Source organism: Copidosoma floridanum, unplaced genomic scaffold, assembly GCF_036245765.1.
Source record: "Copidosoma floridanum isolate Cflo_tuat_1 unplaced genomic scaffold, Cflo_Japanese_pri ptg000005l, whole genome shotgun sequence".
Classification (NCBI taxonomy): Eukaryota; Metazoa; Arthropoda; class Insecta; order Hymenoptera; family Encyrtidae; genus Copidosoma; species Copidosoma floridanum.
This window is the reverse complement of record NW_028321882.1, coordinates 5,019,882-5,040,822: the sequence shown is the minus strand read 5'-3', so window position 1 is coordinate 5,040,822 and position 20,941 is coordinate 5,019,882. Positions and strand designations below refer to the sequence as shown.

Below are 20,941 nucleotides of genomic sequence, written 5' to 3'. Positions count from 1 at the left end.
TCCCAATTACAGACAAGGAGCCAACCTTATGAGCATCAGTATGGCTCAATGTGCAGGTTAAGAAGTCCTCCTGATAGAGCTCCCAGGACAAACCAGGGATATTTAATTAACGCCCGATATGAAGGACGATTGCTACTCACGCATTAACCTTATAAAATCTTTTTCGGTAGTCTTTAATGCATGTGCAGATTAACTTTAACACAGTCAAGAGAAGATTAACCTTTTAATTGTCTCAGTTTAACTAAGGAGAAAATTTCCACTTGCTTTTATCGGCCTCACCAACGAGACACCTTTGGGAAAAAATCATATATAACCGCAAGCTGACAGCGATAAAGCACCTCTTGGCTGTACTTTATTAATTGAGTATGATATTGTGCTATCACGAAACAGCCAATAAAACAGCACTAGTGTCAAAGTATCTAGTGTCAAAGGAATTGTAAAACGAGATTCATGAGTCGGTAAATAAAATTATTAAGACAAAGTTGATTCTTGTAGGGTGAACTGTACGTCAGAATCAAACTCATACCGCTAGCTGTACATAAAAACCATTCTCTGTAAGCTCCGGAAAGCCTGATTTTTCTCCACACTGGGTTCAAGGAGCACGTATCATCAGATACCGCTTCTACCGTACCAGAAATAAAAAGGAACAATATTATTTTAGCTAAGTGCCCAACAGTCTGGGCTTAGCCTTGGCCACGTTTTTACGGCTAATTGACAAAGTAATTAATCCTGAACTAAAACCTTTTGCCTACGCTTATCATGGTTACATTTTTATTTTTAACTAGCAGCCCCCCGTCTCGGCTCCGTCCGAGACATACTAAATAAAACACCGTAGTGTTTTGACATGTAATGTGAAACATTATAAGTTAGAAATTTAACACATATTCCTGATACATCTCAGAATGAAAATCTTCTTATTAGAAACATATTTTTTCGGAATCCATATAGTTTATTTAGTCAAATAATAGGGTGTAAAAATTCAAAAAAAAAATTATGCTAAAAAGTACCGTGCGTTCTTTATGCCATAAAATAATCGGTGGCCATAAGAAGCCGTTGATTTTCAGTTTCTCCCGTGTAATTCACAAAAAGGGATGTTTTTTAAAGCTGTTAAAATTTTAAACTCCCAAAAAATTTATATTAAAAAAAAATTTTTTTTCTCTTATCTCACAACTTTATTACCAGAGCAACAAAGTCCTGGACCTTAAACCCTACATTTTTATTGCCACAAAAACACAATTATATTTTCTACTCATTAAAAAATCTGAAGTAGGATCCTTAAAGATTTCAGAGATTGCTGTAAAGGTACAATAAGAAGCTGATCTCTTACGTAATGGACTCTTTAGTTGTCGATTTTGACGCTGCTGTTTCAATCTCAAAAAATTTTCTGCGTCAGTTTCTTGACGCCTAAGTAAAATTGTATTTATAAGATACACTTGAAGTTTTTCTTCCAATTCACCCTCTTGCGACTTTTGGCATGCTTAACATTTTTGTGACCTCTAAAACCTAATTCCTGGCAACTTTGTTACGTTCTTATATATTTGTTGGCAAGATAGTTCAACGTCAAATAGCCCTAAAAAAGACCGGTGAGCTTCTTAAGTTAACTCTTTCTTGAATGCAGTTAACAGCAATTGTGACTGCCTGGATACCTCAGGGTGATCTTCTCTGGCTTGCTGTTGAAGACCCAGACTTATTGGGAGAAAAATTACAAGGTCCGAAACTTTGGGGCTAGTTGTAGTGCTCTTTCCCAACGTCTTCCGGTATGACGTCGAAGACGTTGGTGTCTAAAGCACCTTTTTTACTTGCAGATTCAGTTGTTTTGGTGATCTTAAATGGGGAGATTGGTTAGTGATACTTGTCCAGTGGAGGCTGTCCCGTTGGCTCAAGTTTTTATCCTTTATAGCTGTTGTAGGTTTGCCCAACGCAGACCTTGAAGAAGATCAGTGATTTTTGGTTGAATGCTTAGAGTCGAGAGGGTAGTATAGGGTCGTTGGTCACCGGGTTTTCCAGCCTAGTGAAGAACAACTCCGCAAGTGACGTCTGCTTGTGAATGGCTGACTTTGTTTAATAGTGCCCGTCTTTAGTTAATATAGTCTTTTAGTCGACGAATCGCTTCTAGAAATGGTAATAAAAATGTATTTGTTGGCAAGGTAGTTTACAATTAGGTGGATCCTAAAAAGAACGGATGAAATTGATGGTCAAGTAGGAAACGTAAATACTTATACTGGCCCTAAAAAGTGCCAGTGGTGAATCTTCCAGGCTATTCTTTATTATTATTCCTGATGATGAAGAGCTGGCTACGGGTTGTTTGATTCTTACCCTGGGAGTCTCGATGTACGGAGACTGTGATGGGGGGAGGTACGCCGCTGTCCAAAGAATATCTCGCCTCGCGTCAATCCATCATTTCCCAGATAACCAACCGCTCATCGTTAGACGGGATCATGTAGGTAAGCGCGTTAGGGACCCGATGACCAAGAAGGTAGCCGTTGTGGCTGCCCGTGCCCCTCAGAGATGTTTTCCCTTGCTTAAATTTGTAGCCAAAAATTCTCTAACTGCACCAGGTGGGATGGTGGGACTGCCACACAACTCTGAAGAGTTGGTACAGATTGTGCTCTGGCTAGATATGTCTCCTGGTATTGTGGCAGAGACGGCATTGGTTGGAATTAATTTTTTTTTTTTTGATCGCACTCGTCGAGATTCAGGGTGAATGGACACCTAGGTCCCTTCCCCCTTAGAGAAGAGTGTCGTCCATGACCGGGATACCCAGCTGCAAGACTATCATCAGCATTTTCTATACAGCTCGTTGAACTGTCAAAGCTTGACTACGTCACTGTCAAGACGCTCCGGCCTATTATAACCACATTTGTTCAATTATGTTGCAGGTAGCTTCGATTTTATGTCAACGTCACCTAGCGGACTTCACTGAACTAAAGTGAAAAGCTGGCGTACTTTTGCAAGACTTTGAGCTCATTTATTGCTATTGTTATTAAATTTTTAAAGATAAAAACTGTACTAAAACCATCTAGGAAGTATCATGAATCAGTGTGCAAAATTTTAGCAAACTCGGTTCAGTAGTTTTCGCGGTTAGCGATTACAATGGTTTTAGCGAATTTGCTTTATATATTAGTAAGACGAGACATTTAAGGAGCTCTTACAGTATCTTTAGAACCTGCTGACAGGGATAAAAGCTGTGGGACTTAAAATTAATAAAAAAAAAGAGTGAGCTCTAATGCGAGTAGGTTCACTATCTTGAAATTCTAGTGAACAGTAAGGCAGGCTTTACCCTAATCGAACAAAGATAAACCAATATTTATGTATCGGGCATTCTGAAATTTAAAGCAACTACGTCACTTTTTTGGCATGCCTTCTGGGTATCGAACATTTGTTACCTGATTATGTCTCCGTCACTTAACTATTAACTTAAGTTTTTCGAAAAGACTGTAAGTTCAAGTGGACCCAGAAACAACAAAATGCTTTTGAGTACGCATAAATCTTAAAAATCACTCGTCCTCGCACCATACACAATCTAATTTAAGGTCATCAAGGACCAAAGTAGCCTCTATTGGTTGCGCAACATTCATAATCGAACCGGACGGCATGTTTGCTGGGCACTTGAGCTGCAGAAGTGTGATTTTAAGATACAGCATAAAAAAGGTATATTAAACTACGTACTAGCCATACTTGTACTTTTGTATGATAAAGAGAAAGAGCATCTTATTAGAGCAGTGGCTTTTATAACTGTCACACAAGATGCCTGGTATGGCATTTAGTTCTAGACAGTTAGCCGTTTACCCACCAATTTTCAGTCAGCTGGTGACTTTAGTGATGAGAAGATCTTTGTTCACTTAGCCCGATACAACTACTAGCCTAAGCATCACCAAAATATAGTGTAGCACAAAAGGAGAACAAAATCTACGAGTCGGGCTTATTGCCATGCAGCGCTTGGAGGTATGGGTAAATACTGATTTTTTAAGATCTGTTTACTAGATTAATCGAGTATACTCCCCTGCAAAAAGTATTCCAGAGGCTGTACTCAGTGCCTTCAAAGAAGAGGTTATTTGGCACCTTGACGCATCTCTGGAACTCCTTACTGATAATGAAACGAAGTTCAAAAATAACCTCATTGGTGATTACTTTTAAGAGCGAAATATTCCATACTGCTTTATGCCCACATACTTCCACCAAGCAAACCCAGTAGAGCAAGTAAACAAGAACTTTAAAACAATGATTAAATCTTTTATTAAAAAAGACTTCCTTACCTGGAACAAGAAGCTTGTTAAGCTCGTATTCATCAAAAAAACGACCTCACATCAATAGCCAAATACCAGATAACGCCAACCCAAAAGCTTGAACCCAATTATGCACAACTACGTTAGCGAGCCTTTTGCTTAAAGCGCTTGTAAGCTGCAAGCAGATAAGAGGGCAACATACCCCCTTAACAAACCAGGGATAAATAGATAGATCGAGTTACACGCCTACTTGTCCTGCATTAAGAAACTTACGAGACTACGAAATGAGGATAAAAGCAAGAAGCTGAGTATTATGATTTTTGCTGGCATAATGTAATTACTGTTTGGGCCAGTGATAAGGTCTGGAAATAAAATCAAGCCTTATCTTGAGCTACTAAAAATTTTGTGGCGAAGCTGGCAATAAAATTTGTTGGACCGTACACTATTCTCAAGAATATGGGTTGCAACTTGTACGAGATAATGAACATTGAAGATGTAAGAAAAAAAACTATTCATGTATAACAGCTGAATGTCAACTTGATGGACAAAGACACTTAAGAAAGTGGAAAAGACGTGAAAGCTGCTTGATTACATTTACGACCATTGAAAAAAGTAGAGTTGTTGAAGCACCACCCACCAAAACTAAGCATAACTACAGAGGGTCATTGTAATAACATTTCTGCAAAGAAAGGTCAGGGCCATCAGCGCAAACGGTTCACCACGACTAAAAGAGCCAATATTCTACCGTTTAATGGCATTGTAACGTAAACTGAGGCTACTGGACCAGTCAAACAGAGCCATTTTACTACCCAACGACACAGGACATCCAATAGACAAAGTCCAAAAAAGATAAAGTCTTACCACTAAGGGTTAACTCGGTAAGAAAGCGCAAGCGTGGACGTATGAGGGAGGCCACTGCGTTGGCTTGCTAGTTGTGCGCTCCACTCCAGGTTTTAAAGTTATACTTCTGTAGGCGCATTATGCGCAGGGAATGTGTGGCAGAAGTGGACTTTCTTGATTCTTCTCCTTTAACCCACCCTTATGACGTACTTCTTGTTTTCTCTACACCACATAATGCCACATCACATTACCATATCACGCATTTTGAATTTTATAAATTTTATTTCTTTTCCTTTAAACCAATGCTGAAAAAAAAGAAAAAAAAAAAAAAAAAGTTCCATAGAGATTTAAGCTCTCAACCTCTTACTTTCTGGCCACGGCCCTTACCTACTCTACTAAGAGCAGGCCAAACATAGGGAAATTAATAACTTCATTTTATCTGACAGTTTGTTATTTATTTTTAATACTAAATTTTTATTAAATGTACATTAATTAATTTGTTTTAGTTATCAATTGAATAAATAATTAATTATCTTAATATGATAATTTTTTTTGTAAATGTTTTTTAAACAAACTTGAAAATTAGTAAATTTTAGTAGAGTGCACTTTTGATTCATTAGTAAATATTTATTTCTACGTGTTCAATTCGTTACTATTACAATAAAGAAATAATACTTATACAATTCTTTCATATTTTTTCAACATTTTAAAAAATTACAAACAATTCTTTGGTATTGTACAAATACAATAACTAATTTCTGTTGCGGTTGATTCTTTTACAAATTTTTCATTTATGACTAAAGTGATTTTTTGACTTAAGGCCGTTCTCCACATAGTTTGTGGGGAAAAGCTCAGAGAAATGACAGGAACGCTAATGTATACAGTAAAGCTAGCGAGTGTTTTACTCGTGTAGATGTACTCACATACATGCCTTTGCACACTTTATCTTCTCTTTTTCAATTCATTTGAAAATTTAATAGGTTCATCTAAAATTATTCTTTTGTACCCCAAAAATCAGGAGATTCCTGCAAATTATATAAATGCCCTTTAACGTTACTTTTTCGTAAGGTTACATGCTGAACATCGATTTTTTTAAATGTAACGTATATAAAATAATGGCGCAGTCAAACAAGCTACAATTTTTGTGAGTATTTTGTATGCTATTCCAATATACGTTTGACGTTTAAATGATACCTGTCAAAAAACCTATCTGTGATAAGCGTCCTGAAAATACATTCACTGACATGCAATACTACCCTAATGATGAAAGCTATACTACAGGATGGGTTTTCTTAATTTTCTATGTACAATTTTACTTTTGGTATTAAATATGGACGAAAAATAAGTGTGGGATCGTATGTTATAGATGAGAGCGTGACATTACAGATGTAATCAGCATAGCCAGTAGAATGTTGTTCTAAAATCACCGAAAGATTCGATGAAAGTGCACAGTCTTGGACTGGCCAGCCTGTACATTATTTTTATTCTATCATGCCATTGTATATTGTTTATCATCGTTAACTCATTAAATATCAATTATAAGAACACCTAATTAACGTAGGTATACTTATTACCACGATAATTGCACCATTTTCGTACATAATATCGTTTCATAGAAGATAAATTTAATTTATAATTATTTTATCTGCCGTGTAATTTTATAAAAGTGTAACTTCTTACTTGGGTATCCAAGCACCCACTGTCCTCTGGTTTTTTTTTTTTTTTTAATTTTCACACTTTTCTTGCGACATTTCATATATTTCTTATAGTATTTTTTCAGCTTTTTTTCTTCGACTTTATCTATTGCTCATTGGTTTGTTTTATTTTAAAACCGAACAACTTAGTAACGAACGGAAGAACAGCAGGCAAATTTACCCTCCAACAAACAGGAGAGGCTGACCAAGGCAACTACATCCTATAAACCCGTCTTAACCAAGCTAGTAATTATCATCGACTGGCTTAAAGATGTGGATGGCCTCGTAGCCTGTCTCACTTGCGTAGGCTCGTCCTGACTAGATAACGTATCACGTGACTTAAAGTGGAAGAACGAACCATCTTAACTTGTAGTGGCTAGTAAGATAAAGTCTTCTGTCTAGGTTGATGAGCTTGGCATTTTGTGGACTGACCCACACATTATGGACTAATCAGATAAATAGTATAACGCAACGTGCAGTATCGCTGGGAATTCTGCCAACACTGCTGAACTAGTTGATGTTCTGGGCAAGACTCAAGACATGGTGGTCACCTTAGCTTAGAATAGCATGCCAGCCACTAGAATAATAGACGCCACTTCAGACAAGATCATTACGCCAGCTGCTGAGGACCAAAAGGTCCTTTTAGCTAAAAACAGGGAATTCTTGCCAAGAAAAGTACACCTGCCTTAGGAGTAACGTCAGAATCGTAATATCCGCATGCAACTGTCCTTACAACTCATTACGTGGCCCAACAAAAAAGTCAAGCTAAGATAGACCATTTGAAGGTAATAACCACCTGCATGCTCAAGGAGACTAGGGCAGATATCACAGAGAACCTTAGCGCAGTGCATCAACACCTGATAGAGAATGGCTCGCATACAGACTCAAACGCTGGTAAGGTCCCCGCTTAGCACATCAGGACGGCATTCAAAGGCTTTGAAAATGCACTGGCCTACTTTAAGGCCAACATCGTCTTGTGAAGAAACTTGTAATCGAGCCGCTGGCACTGCCTGCGCATGGAGTACCCCAAAGTCACTGCCAAGTACCACTAGTCTTACTCTTGAAGTACTGTTGCCAGTGACCAAAATATACCAGCACGTATGGAATTAGTTTCTGCCACAGCTGTGGTCTCTTCCAAGTAAAACGCATAGATCGCTACTAACGCAACCTAATCACACCTTCACCCGCTTGCTAACAATGTTCATCCTCTGTGGACTCCCTCTGCAGGATAGGATCCAGCTGGAAGAAACTTTATGGTAAACAGAAACTATCTCAGGAAGGGGGGGGGGAGGCAAAGGCCATACGGTCTAAGTAAAAGAAAAATATGATTTTCTTATATCATCTTTCTTAGATAGTTGTACTACTCTTTTGGAAAAAAAGTTCGCAGAGGTGCAAATCTTCTGGGGCACGGGTGTAACGATTGATTAGGACTAGAGGGTCGTTTGCGCTTGCCTAGACTGCGTGAGGAAGAATGGCTGGAGAGAGAGAAATTGGTGCTATAATGTGTACGAGGGGGAGAAAGATAAAGAGGAAGAAGAAACACGCATCTTTGATGTACATATTACAACAAGACTCGCTTGGCTATTAGAGGATAAAAGTTTAAGTAACGGAGATACACGTACGTCCCTTGCCTGTTGAGCACATACCAAGTCACTGGAAGACAATCTCACCATCGCCTTGTCAGCTTTTGTCCTCTCCAACCAGCGACCAAATGGCCTGCCAGCAAGATATTGGTTCAAGAATTTTTAACAGCAGACTATCTACGCTAGCTCCCCTGCTTAAGATCAAATATAAGGCTACAATAAGACACTTAAGCGCAGTGCGTGCACAAAAAGCGTGTTAGCTGCGCAAATTTTCCTAATGCTTGGTCAAATCGTTGTGTACCACCAAGTCTAAAAAAAAGCAGTTCTGCAGCTGTACGTGCCCTGTCATCTGTTCGGTACATATATGCGCACATAATACACTCATATAAGTTGTGTAGTGGTGCAATTAATATAGGTTGGGTTGTAATTTTCTAATAATTGTGTTTTGCTTTGTGCAACTCACTTCCTGCATAAAAGTTGTAAGCCAAGTACCAGCCTTATCCTACCACCCTCACAGACTTGCGCGTAAACCAACACGCAAGCGTCTTGAGATAACCCGAAGCTGAGCTGGTCACTCAGCAAGCAGACCTGAACAAGGGAAAAGCAGACACGCTTTCCACTTTGAAATGTGAGTGTATTGCAGTGGATATGCGGGAAGTCTAGTCTTGGTCACAGCACTTTTAATATTAACTAGTAACTATCCGAGCTGTAGATAAGTATCCAAATCCTTCTACAACAAATAAAAAGAGCTATTCTAAATATCATACTCCCAAATTCAACTGTTATAAAAGAAGCAATATAAATACAATAAAATTAAAACAGCGATGGCCAAAAAAATTTACAAAAAGTATACTGTTGTAAGCATAGTAAATCATAGTTCTATCAACATCACAAGACATACTAAAAAATTTATTTAACACATAATAATTAAATTAGATGTGTCTTTGTCTCTGTAAGAGAATACAGAAGCTGAGAATGTTATATATAATTCTATTAATATATGTTATAAAGACATAATTCAAGTAATAAATTATTTAAGGTTACTTATTACTAAGAAAAACAGTTAAGAAATAGAACAACTATTCAGGTATAAATATTTAAAAAGGAAATCATGAAAGTGTCATCGTTTTTGTAAAACTGTTGATGTTAAATACTAAATAAACTTTAATTTTTGTTTTCGAAGATTCTTAATAGAACTTTTAGATGGTCCTTGAGTATTCCTTACCTACGCTAAAGGCTGAGTTTATTTTACGATATTGACAAGCTATGCCATATTTTTATGTGAAACGATTTACTGCTGTGGTGTGCTTGTATGTATGAACTAAAATATTCATAACGTATTGTTTAAACATAGAAGATGCTTTGAAGTATGTGGATGTGAGATTGTCAGGAGATATTGTCTCAAAATTTCCAAAAAAATTTTACAATAATGATGTTAATAATTTTTCTTGTAAACTACAGAGCTAAAACGTTATCTGTTGCAAAAAACTAAGAAATTACATGCCACATTATTTTTATACAAAAATATAAGATTTTTTAAACCGTGAGAAGAATAAATCAAGTTATAAATAGAAGTACGGCTTAGTATATTAAAATTGATGAAGTAACTAAAAGAGCTTTTCAGTTACTTAAGCTTTTAGAAGAAATCTTTAAATAGATATGTCCTGAAACTGATCATTTATTAAAATGTCCATTGCAAACTAAAAATTTTGATTTGAACTCACCTAACTGAAAATAACAAAATTTGTAACGATTATATTATTGTTAAAAAAAAAAAAAAAGTTTTACATTGGCATTAAAAAAAAAGTTTTCTATATAAAACCGTTTAACTTTTATCTAATGCTAAATTATCAATGGACTATGTACAGCTGCCGTAAGAGTATAAAGTAAGTTATGAAAGAGCATTGGATGAACTTTTATCTACAAGACATTTAACATAAGACCGAGTTTTGATATAGCTATCATAAACAAAAAATCAATATCCGATACTTATTATGAATATTTTATAACTTATTACTAAGATGATAGAAAAAGAACAAAACAGGTATTTATTTTAACTAAATGTTTCGTATTTCTGCTGATGTTTTAGAATACGGAGGTAAAGATTCGGGCCTTTAATGTTGAATAAATTAGTTTCTTTACAGAAAATGTTGGCAGTATGCTAAGAGAAATCGCTCACTAAAGAATTTTTTATTCATTAGGAGTAGATTTGGATGTAAATACTCACGATTCCAGTTTATTATATAATTTTTTTTTTCTTATACTATAACATAAGTGACAAATGAGCTGTAAAGAATTTATATTGATAGTTACAATCAACTTAGGATACTCATTTATAGTCAAAGATATTTTGCAAATGTTAAATGGAAGCAACTAACAAAATTATAATCTAGATTGTCTTCAAAAATTTTGAAAACAATTCATAATTTAGTTATAATGAAAACTATAAGTTTTACTTGTTTACCTGCTACGGGAAGGTAGGGCAGAATGGGCTAATGGAAAAAGTTAGTATGGACTTTTTTTTACGATATTATACATGAGATTTTGGTCATGATAAAACAACTACTTTCTTCTCAGTCAAGAGTTATACACATAAGTTTTAAGATAACTTTTCATAAACTTAAACCATTATTTATTGTGTACATGGAAAAACTGATCAGGGCTGATTAAAATACTTTTTCTTTATTTATTTTACCCTAACTTTTCCTACTAAAGTATATTAGAAAAAAGATTGCCATAAACTTAAAAGTATGACACAGGAATATGAACCAGCTTTTTTTGTTACTTTAAGTCCTGAAGACTAAATGAGGTCTGACCAAAGGTCATACATAAAAAAAGTTTTTGTTGAACTGATCATGGCTTTATTAGTAAATTGATAGCTTATGATCTAGTGTTGACAGCTAGATTTTTTGACAATGAATTTAAGACTATGTTAGCTTACGACTGTCATCGTCCAATTTTGTTAAAAGAGTTACTCTTTATGTCTAGGTTTGAGGATACCAAGATAAAGGTTAACCTTATTACCATTGTTTGTTTTAAATAAAAGATGCTACAATTTACGATACCATTTCGAATCAGTAAATTTATCTAAAAACACATTACATCTCATATTTCTAAGGTAAAAATTTTGCTAGAACTGTGTTGCCACATTTTTATATATATTTAAAAAGAGGTTTGAACGTTTAGTTGCCAATGCTACTAATATTAAAGGCCTGTATGTATTATTGTGCAAGTATTATTTCAGTCAATTTTGATGCTAAATCAACGAGGTATCTGCAATAGTACCATCATAGTAAAAAGGTGTATGTGTGCACTAGTTATTGCAGACAAGATACTTTATTATGCTAACCCGAGATTAGTAGAGAGATTGCTGACTGCAATGCTATGACGTAAGCTCACATTTTGCCACTATTTTGGGCTTCACATTGAGACCAAGTGGTCGAACTAGGCACACATTTTTTTTATTTGAAAAGTGGGGAGAAGTATGCCAAGTATGTACCTACGAATCCACGTGAAAATGAGCATGTAGGCACATTCTTTAGAGAACCGTGAAAGGAGAATACTAAATAGGCACCTACGAAAAGAGAAGTGAAAATAGGGACTACAGCTACCTATATAGACATTACCACGTATAGCAAAGCGGAAGCAAGTGACGAGTGTGAAGTGGGACGAGTCTTTCCCACTACACTTCTTGAATGAAATTTTTAAATATAGGGGGGGGGGTATATTTTCTATAGAAAAAAAAGTTCCAGTATCTAATACTGATATAAGAAAAAACCAACTTCTTTATTTAACGATTCTCTATAACATACGAAGGTTAAAGGAAGGCTAGTAACATGAGTTTTTGACAATTAAATCACATAACTAAATTATGACAATTGTCAGCACAGACTTTAAGAGTATTTATTGTTTAATTTTTAATCACGTTAAATACAATTCGTTATTTTTACTTACTTTAATCACTATGAACAGTAGGCCAAGCTCTGGAGGTTTTGAATGAAAATATTTGACTTTGGATTATATGGTGTCCGAAGTTTGGATAGCTGAGAGGCTACGGCTTATGCTGTTGGTAAGATAGTTTTAAAATCTATGGCTTTATTCCAATTGCTGTCTGACTTTATTTATTTATTTTTTTTTTTGTAAGTAAGACTTCTTATGTTGGGCCATGAATAGCTTCATGAAGAAAAATGCGTAACAAAAAAACGAAGTCACCCACCCTGCGGCCTAAGCCCTCGTCTGAATCTCCTCTTGTGGACACTCCTTTTCGCTTTGTCTTTCTCTTTTACAGCGCACGCCACTCTACCAACTACTGCTCTATCTCTCTTTCTCTTGCAAATATGCTGCTTGCTCCCTTTCCCTCACGCTAGTACTATACCTATATATGTATATATATATTATAGGTACGTGATAAGACATAGTTTTACGCTACGACTAAACACTTAATCGATGCGGTTGCTTAAACTAAGATATAGGTATGAAGAAAAGAGAATGGAAGAGAAAGACAACAGCTGTACTTATACTAAAGTCAAAGTATACGTATGTATATTGTATACATATATACGTGCTGCACGTCCTGGTCATTAAATTTATGATTATATTTATACATGTATGTGAAAAAAACGTTCATAAAGTATTAAATATGTATGAGATGACAGTTTTACCCTTAAAAACGAAAAGAAAACGCTATATTTCGAAAGAAAGGTAGAATGGGCTAAAAATACTAACTTTTTTAAGTACACTAAATAGAAACTAAGTTGGACTGTGTACGAGCATCATCTCCATTATTTTTTTTTTTGACTGTATCTTAAAGACAACGAGAAAAAAACGTATATTTCCATGCAGTCTTTAAAAAACTAAAATGGACAATTACAAAATCTTTGAAGAGTTTTTGTTACGACATAATCTCTTAAAATATAAAAAAGTCGTATCTTCAAAGAAAAATTACATACGCAAACTATAATTTTCGTATAAAAAAAAATTTATTGAGGTACAAAAATATATGTTACACGGATTAATACAAACAATCGTAATAATTTTAAAAGTAATAAGTCATTTTCCAAAGGCAAAGCTACATCCTGCATATCCTAGCTGTAAACTAGCTTATTTTCTATTCTCTATCATAAATTATTAGAATAATTATTACGTGATTGAAACCAACATTCTCATTATTGATTTTAAGATTTAGTAAAAATTAGTTATAAGCACGCGTGAATTTTATTACTTAATGACAAATAATCATTAAAAACAAGTTTCATTTAAAATTACAACTTTGCAATGAAAAACAGCTACGAGTATATGTATATTGTTTTTATAAGTCCTAATCGAATCGACTAAATCATTATACTTTTATGGTAGCCAAAATCTTTAAAAATCGGTTGTATACAATAATTCTAACATAAATTGACTGTTTATACATGACATCATATTAAATGCACGAATACCAAATTGTAAATAAAAATAATTTTAATCCTGTGTAACTGAACAAACGTCCCTTTTTTGGGGGATCCATAGTAAAAACTTTAGACGTATTTTATGCACGTGCAAGCTCCAATACGTAATAATAATAAAATTTTTACTATTTTTATTCTGTATCTTTAAGAACGTATTAAAATCAGGATTAATCTTATTTCCTCGGTTTTTGTTATACCAAGCTAAATAACATTGAAGTAAGAAGTTTTACTTCTGCTGGGGTCCTGAGACCCACACCTCGTTCTTTTTTAATGCAATCCGTTACTATATTTTATTTTTTCGTTACAATTATTATTTTAATTTATCGATGTTTCCAGCATTTTTTTGTCAGGTACATCAAAGTAAATACGTTTTTAGTACTGAATCCATTTAATAATTTATTACGTTCTAGTTTGCAAGACCATTTAATAATATTATAGTTCCAAGCAATTGATTTTGAAGGAAACAAATAAAATTTAAACGTCTTACAACATTCAAGCACTTATAAACGGTGAATTTATGAGGGGAAACATTCAAAGGCCTGAAAAAATTTACTTTTGTTTCAATAGTATTATTAACGATGATGACCAGCAAATCTTTATAATAGTTCTGTTTTGTTTTTTTAATTATAAAAAATTGGTGATTATTATCTTGATGCTATCAGCACATAATTATTAAGAAATTTCTAATATATTTTACTTCTTTTGAAGAAGGTATTATTAAAAATGATAAAAATTTTAACAACTGAGGTAAATAATTGGTAGATCATACAGAATTCTGTCTGCTTATTTGTATGCATGCATGTGTGTGATCCCGATGTCAATTATTTAGGGCTCAGACGAATAACATTTTTATATTATTATTGTAGCTCAGAAAGAACAATAGTCAAGTCATAGCTAGTGACGATTTCTGGATTTTTTACAGCAAAGTGTTGTATTATTCCAATAAAAAAAGTTGTATCATGCATACAATAGTTTTGCATAGTACAAAACTAAAATAACTACATCTTGGTTAATATCTTTATACATTATACAGTCTCATTTTTAACAATAAAACAATTTTTTTGGTGAAAATCAGTCGCATTTTGAGAATCAGTTAATAGATTTAACTATGCAATGTTTAACATTTTTGTATGCTTTTTCTCTATCTTTGTTCAGTGTTTTATCAAGATTGAGAGAATAACTTTCTTACTCATAATTTTAACTTGATGTTTAACAAAATCTTATTTTATACAGCATGAAGTAGCTACATCTTCTATTTTTACACATTGTATAAGAGTTTTTTTCGAAATTCCTCAAATCTTAGAATAATCAAGTTGGCTCAGCGCAAACTAAAGTCTTTTTAAAGTAGAAGGCATGAGAAAGCTTATTTAAATGAAGTTAAAAAAAGGGTATCTTCGAGTAAATTTTTTTCCTTTAACCTCAAGTTAGCCATACAAGTAAATATGTATGTATATACATCTGTGTTAATTAATTAAGCATTAGTAAATAACATTGTCATTTATTTCCAGGCAACAAAGATCTCCTACTGGCCACATTGTTGAAAAATTAATGAAACATTTATTGATGATAGAAGGTCATATAAAATTAATAACAATAATTAAAATTATAATAATATTAATAAAATTTAAATGCAAATTGAAAAATTTGGAGCATGTCTATTTATTTATAATTTATTAACATCTATTAATATTTCGCTGTCTTGCTGATAGCCTCGTCAGGATTAAAATTTATAATTATAAGGAAATGAAACTTAGTCAAAATTGAATTACAGTAACACTTAATTTCTATGCACAAATATTCATAAATAAAATAATACTAAACAATGTAGGTGCTTAGATAAAACACATTATGGACAACTTTTGCGCCTACAATTAAGTCCAAATGTCTACAAACTCTACTTAGTTCAATAATAGTCATGTTATTAAGTGTTAAGATAATAATAATTATCAAGTGATCGGCTCCTGCTCCCCAGTAATAAAAGTTCAAACTACTAATTATTTCTTAAGTATTTTATTTTATTTTATGTATCCAAATCTAGATTTCCACATTATAATCAAAGAAATAAAATTGAGTTAAAAATAGTTTATTTTGTCCCTGAGTTAAAAAAGACTTTATTTTCCCAAGAAATCTATAAAGGCTTATTTCTGTCAGTCACTCTAGAAAGACTTTTTATCTTGTACTCAGCCGACAAATTATTTTTAAAAGTACGAGTGCATTTCTAGCAGCTAATTAAAATAACTAAACTTCCTTTATGATCCGCAACATATAAATAGCATCATTATTGTCATTCCAAAAGGTTCGAAGGTTATTTTTTTTAAGTTGTAAAATATTACGCTAATTCAAAAAATATTTTATATCTTAAATCTTACTAAACGGTTTTAATGACTCATTAAACTTGCAGTGCAAAATCATCAAAAAATCTATGCAGTTTTGTAACACTTCAATTAGCTTCTATTAAACGTTTTACGGCTTCATCAGTAGTACCACAATTATTTAACATTATCATATAATATAGAAATGCAAATAAAAAGTTTTAGTCAATCTTTGCAATCCTACGTTTTTCATCATCAAACAACCGTAAAAGTTCTAATACAACAAACTGAAGTACATTTATTTATTTTACAGCAGTAAGCATTTTAAAGGATATAAATATGTATATCTTCCTATATTGTATTGTCGTAAGAATTAAAGCAAGGTTTTACTCCCCCCTGCTCCCCCCAGCTCCCCCTCAGCTCCCCCCCACATAAGAAAGTTATTATTTCATTTTCTTGCATTTTTCGAGTAATCCTACTTTATTGCTAACTCCCCCCCACTCCCCCACCTCCCCCCCGCTTTCCTCCCAACTTCCCTCCAGCTCCCTCCACCTTCCCCATATATAATGTAAATATATTCGTAAAGCCTTATATATTAACTGTTACAAGTGGTCTAATTTTTACATATAATTTTATTTAAACATAACGAAAAATTTTGTTACGATTATCTTACTTACGATGTTTATTTTGATTATATACTCTAAAATGTCTTTTTTGTGCTCAGCTCTTTTATAACCTTTTTCACATTTCTGACAAAAGTTTTTTTGAACAATTTTTTAATACACTTAAAACTTTTTTCAATGTTTTGGCAATCCTTTGTGTGACGCAAATAGTTTTTCTTGTCTGATATTATAATGCTACACTTATCACATAGAAAAAAGTTTTTTTTGTAAATTTTTTCGTGCGATGATAGACATTCTTGATTTAAAAATTTTGAGTTACATTTGTCACGCTAATAAAAATTTTGCATCCATGATGGTGTATCTGGAAATACATTACAAAAAACGGATTGTTTATGATTACATAAATCTGGGTACTAGGCTATACTGAAATTTGCTTTTTTGATAAAAGATAAAATTTGCAAAAAAGTATAAAAATAGTAATGAACAATAGAATAGTTTTGTTGTTACTCTAAAATTTCATTCCAAAAAATGTTTTTAATTTCGAATTTGTTTTCTGATTCAATTTGGATAACAATTTTTTTTGGGTTTCTACATCTAGACAATGCAACATATAATTGCCCATAAGAAAATAATCGCTTTCTAAGGTATACTCCTAAGGCATCAAAACTTTGACTTTTAAATTTATTGATAGTCATAGAAAAAGCTAAGGTAAATGGAAATTGTTTTCTGTACGATAAAAATAGTAGCAAAGAAAAATTGCTTGTTTGTAGTGTTATTCTTGGAATAAAGACTTCAATTCAATTCATGTGGAGGAAGACCTTCTTTAACACTATTTAACTATTCTGTAGGAAAATAATATAAATATTATCATCTGACTTATCTACTTCTTTGTGAGTTGCTTTATCAATACTATAGTACGTTACTATTGTTCCTACCATATTATTAAAAATTTTTTCGTCTCAAAATGAGTGTATTCATTGTGAGATGTTAATATAGCTTTACTTATAAAAGAATTATCATCATTATTAAAGATTTTAGAACATACATCATTTGTTATCCATGCCTAAGGAATTATAAAAGTTTAAATTTTGCCTTCTCCTAATTTGAATTTGACGAAAATCTCCACCTAAAATTTTTATTTTAATTTCAAAAGGTTTATTACTACTAGATAAATCTTTTAAAGTCCTATCAATGATTTCTAACGCTTTTCGAATTCTGTGAAATATACTTCAACATATTGTTTTCATACTAACAACTAATTTTATCATTCTTTAAGGTTTTAAGAAATACTTACACAAACCTTATTTTGAAAAAATAATACTTATAACACAGTAAAAGGGGGGGTTGGCGCGCAGAGCATGCACAGGGGCGGAGCCCTACTAGTATATATATAATATTCATATATTCGCAAAATAGCCAAAAGCAAATTTATCGATGACGAGAAAGCAAAAATTCTTACCAAAACCAGTTTGTTTACATTGTCATTGCTTTTATTACAGTATACACAATAACTTTAATTAAGTGTATAAAAAACCTGCAACAAGCGGCTGCCATGACAGCAAATCATAACTCGCTGATGTAACCTCCGACCAAAAAAACCTTTGTTTACGTTGTTTCACTTTATTTAGTCATGCACTTGTTCACACACTAAGTATCATATGCAACGCGTGTACACACGAGGTATACAGATCAGAAAAAAATTTAATCAGAACAATGTTAAATCTCGGTATTTGTCTTACTAATGGTCCATGTGTGTATGTAGAACACAAAACAATGAGAAAGTACGTTAGCTGCAGACTGTCACAACAATGCATAAAAGCAGCTCACGGCACGGCATGGGTGGTAGGCCGTTCAGCTATAAGACATAAGACAGTCGCCTGTCTTAACGCGGGAATCAGTCTAAAACGTAGAGGACGATCTTAAAATAATTTGCATGGAAACTGAAGGAGTGGCTAATTGTTTTGTTATTGTTGAATGAAAATACCTAGGTAAAGTTGTCTTTGTACTGACCTTTTATGAAACAGCATGAAGCATGTTATATTAATAAATACTGAAAAATTATTCGAAAAATTTTTAATAATAATGCAACAAACATCTGTTGAATTGCAGGAAAAAAAATGTCAGAAATTATATCCAGGGCCAAAATATGATACTCGTCGTTACGGGAGCATAAGCTGTCTCGGCTATCGATGCAACATGCCTACTATAGTTTAAAAGTGGCATATGTTCATAGAAAACCTCTAAAGCTTGGCTATAGTTAATGGTTATCACGACGTGTTAGCATAAAAATCTGAAAAGGAAAATGAAAAAGAAAAGGAAAAGGAAAAAAGCATTCATATTTATCATATCAGGTTGAAGTGTATCGACGTACTAGAATGCGATACTAGAATAGAAATACACTGATCGCTTCACTCATCGTACACATTTGCTCTGCTCAGCTGCATTTTACATATATACTTATATGTAGTAACAGTTAGAAGCATAGAAGCACTTTTCTCCTCTTTACAGGCTCTTTATATAGTCATACCCCTTCTATGCGTCGTCATAATGTGTGCCTACATGCACATTTCCACGCGACTCGGCAAGTGAACACTTAGCATGAATCCCCAAAGTATGTGCCTACATGCCCATTTTTACATGAATCCGTAGGCACGCACTCGGCATGTCCCCTCAACGCTTCTCAAATAAAAAAAAAAATATGTGCGCCTGGCTCGACCGCTTGGCAGCGGCAGGGCACTTAAAACAGTGGCCAAAAGTGAGCTTGCATCGTAGCATTACAGTCAGCAATCTGTCTACTAATCTTTGTCCATGTGTGCACTTAGTTAAGGTAAGGAATTATTCCGAGGATAATTGAAAAGGATTAATAAATGATAATTGCAGCTTTTGTTCATTGTACTGGTGCACATAAGTCTTGGAATATAATATGAGAAGTTGAGCAGGGTTTATGAATATTCTAAGAGTAATATAATTTTAAAGCCTGAAGACAACCTTTGCTGTAGATTTTAAATACTTCAGGATATACCTAGAAGTACATTAGATCGAAGGTTTCAGTCTGAATACTACCCCAGATTTTTAAAACATATTAGATTATGGCGAACTAGCATTTGTACAATCTTGGCTATCTGTAAGTGCTTAATATTTTAACAGTAATATTTAAGTTATCTTTAAAAACAAGCACTGTTTCTTATGGCTTTGTTTAGCGATGTCATATAATCATAGGAGTGGATACTCTTGATCTTACTACGTTGTCTTGCTAAAAAGTGTATGCACCAGCTGAAATTAAAATGTATTGAAGTACTGCTCATAAGTATGCATACTCCAATAAGTAAGACACCAACTTATCAAACAATGACCGTAAAAATTAAAATAAATAAATGAAGCCTAAGTTACTACTTGTTAGTTTAATAAGCTTTGCAAAAGAATGTTTTTTATTGTTTTAAAGGTACAACTTTAACACGTCCAGAAAAAAAGTTTCATGTTCTTGTATCAATATACGAGCACCATAGTTACTAAGCTAATTGAAAATATATAAGTAATCTTTGTAAATCTCGATTCTTGCCTTCATATTTATTGTTCACTGGGCCTTAAACGTGAAAGTGTGAAATGCAGCTGAGAGAGAAAAACTGTTCCAATAAAAAAATTGTACCTTAATTTTATAACAAAACAATAAATTTTTAATTAATGTGCTTAACCCATACGGAACTTCTGAAACTCTTTTGAATATCGTTTTACAATGTAGTATTTACGTCATAAGAATTAAGAAAATATAACCAAAAATTGTGACAACATAATACGAAAATTTTTTTTTTTCAATAACTACAACGACGTATGGCATTTGGTAGAAAAACTTCTTACAATATTGTAAAAATTATGTTTAAAAGGAAAATGTATTTATGTTATTGCTTATTACATTTCAAGAGCTCTTATCCTTTCTTCATGAACAAAAGACAGTTGATATAAGTAAATAATCCTTACTTGTAACAAAAATCAGCGGGATGTGGGTAGTATCGTCGAAGTGTTCCATGGTTAGGAGGGGTTGCGCAAAATACAATGTCTGGACACAAATTATATTTACCACTTTTACAATGGTTGCAACACCGACAAGGTACTCCTGGTTCAATAGCCACTCTATCTCCAACCTTAAATCACATGACATTAGTTTTTTTTAAATTAATTTAGTGTATAAAGATCAACCATATCATCATGAATTAAA

At 33.5% G+C, this 20,941-nt stretch overlaps 1 protein-coding gene across 1 annotated transcript in view; it reads right to left on the bottom strand.

Annotated features, from left to right (window-relative positions):
- Positions 1 to 20,941, bottom strand: part of LOC106644035 (sorbitol dehydrogenase) — a 185,068-nt gene that overhangs the window by 159,780 nt on the left and 4,347 nt on the right. Inside the window, exon 4 of the mRNA XM_089598079.1 lies at positions 20,704 to 20,867. Within this exon, the coding sequence (XP_089454205.1) occupies positions 20,704 to 20,867 (164 nt within the window). The remainder of the gene's footprint in view (positions 1 to 20,703; positions 20,868 to 20,941) is intronic.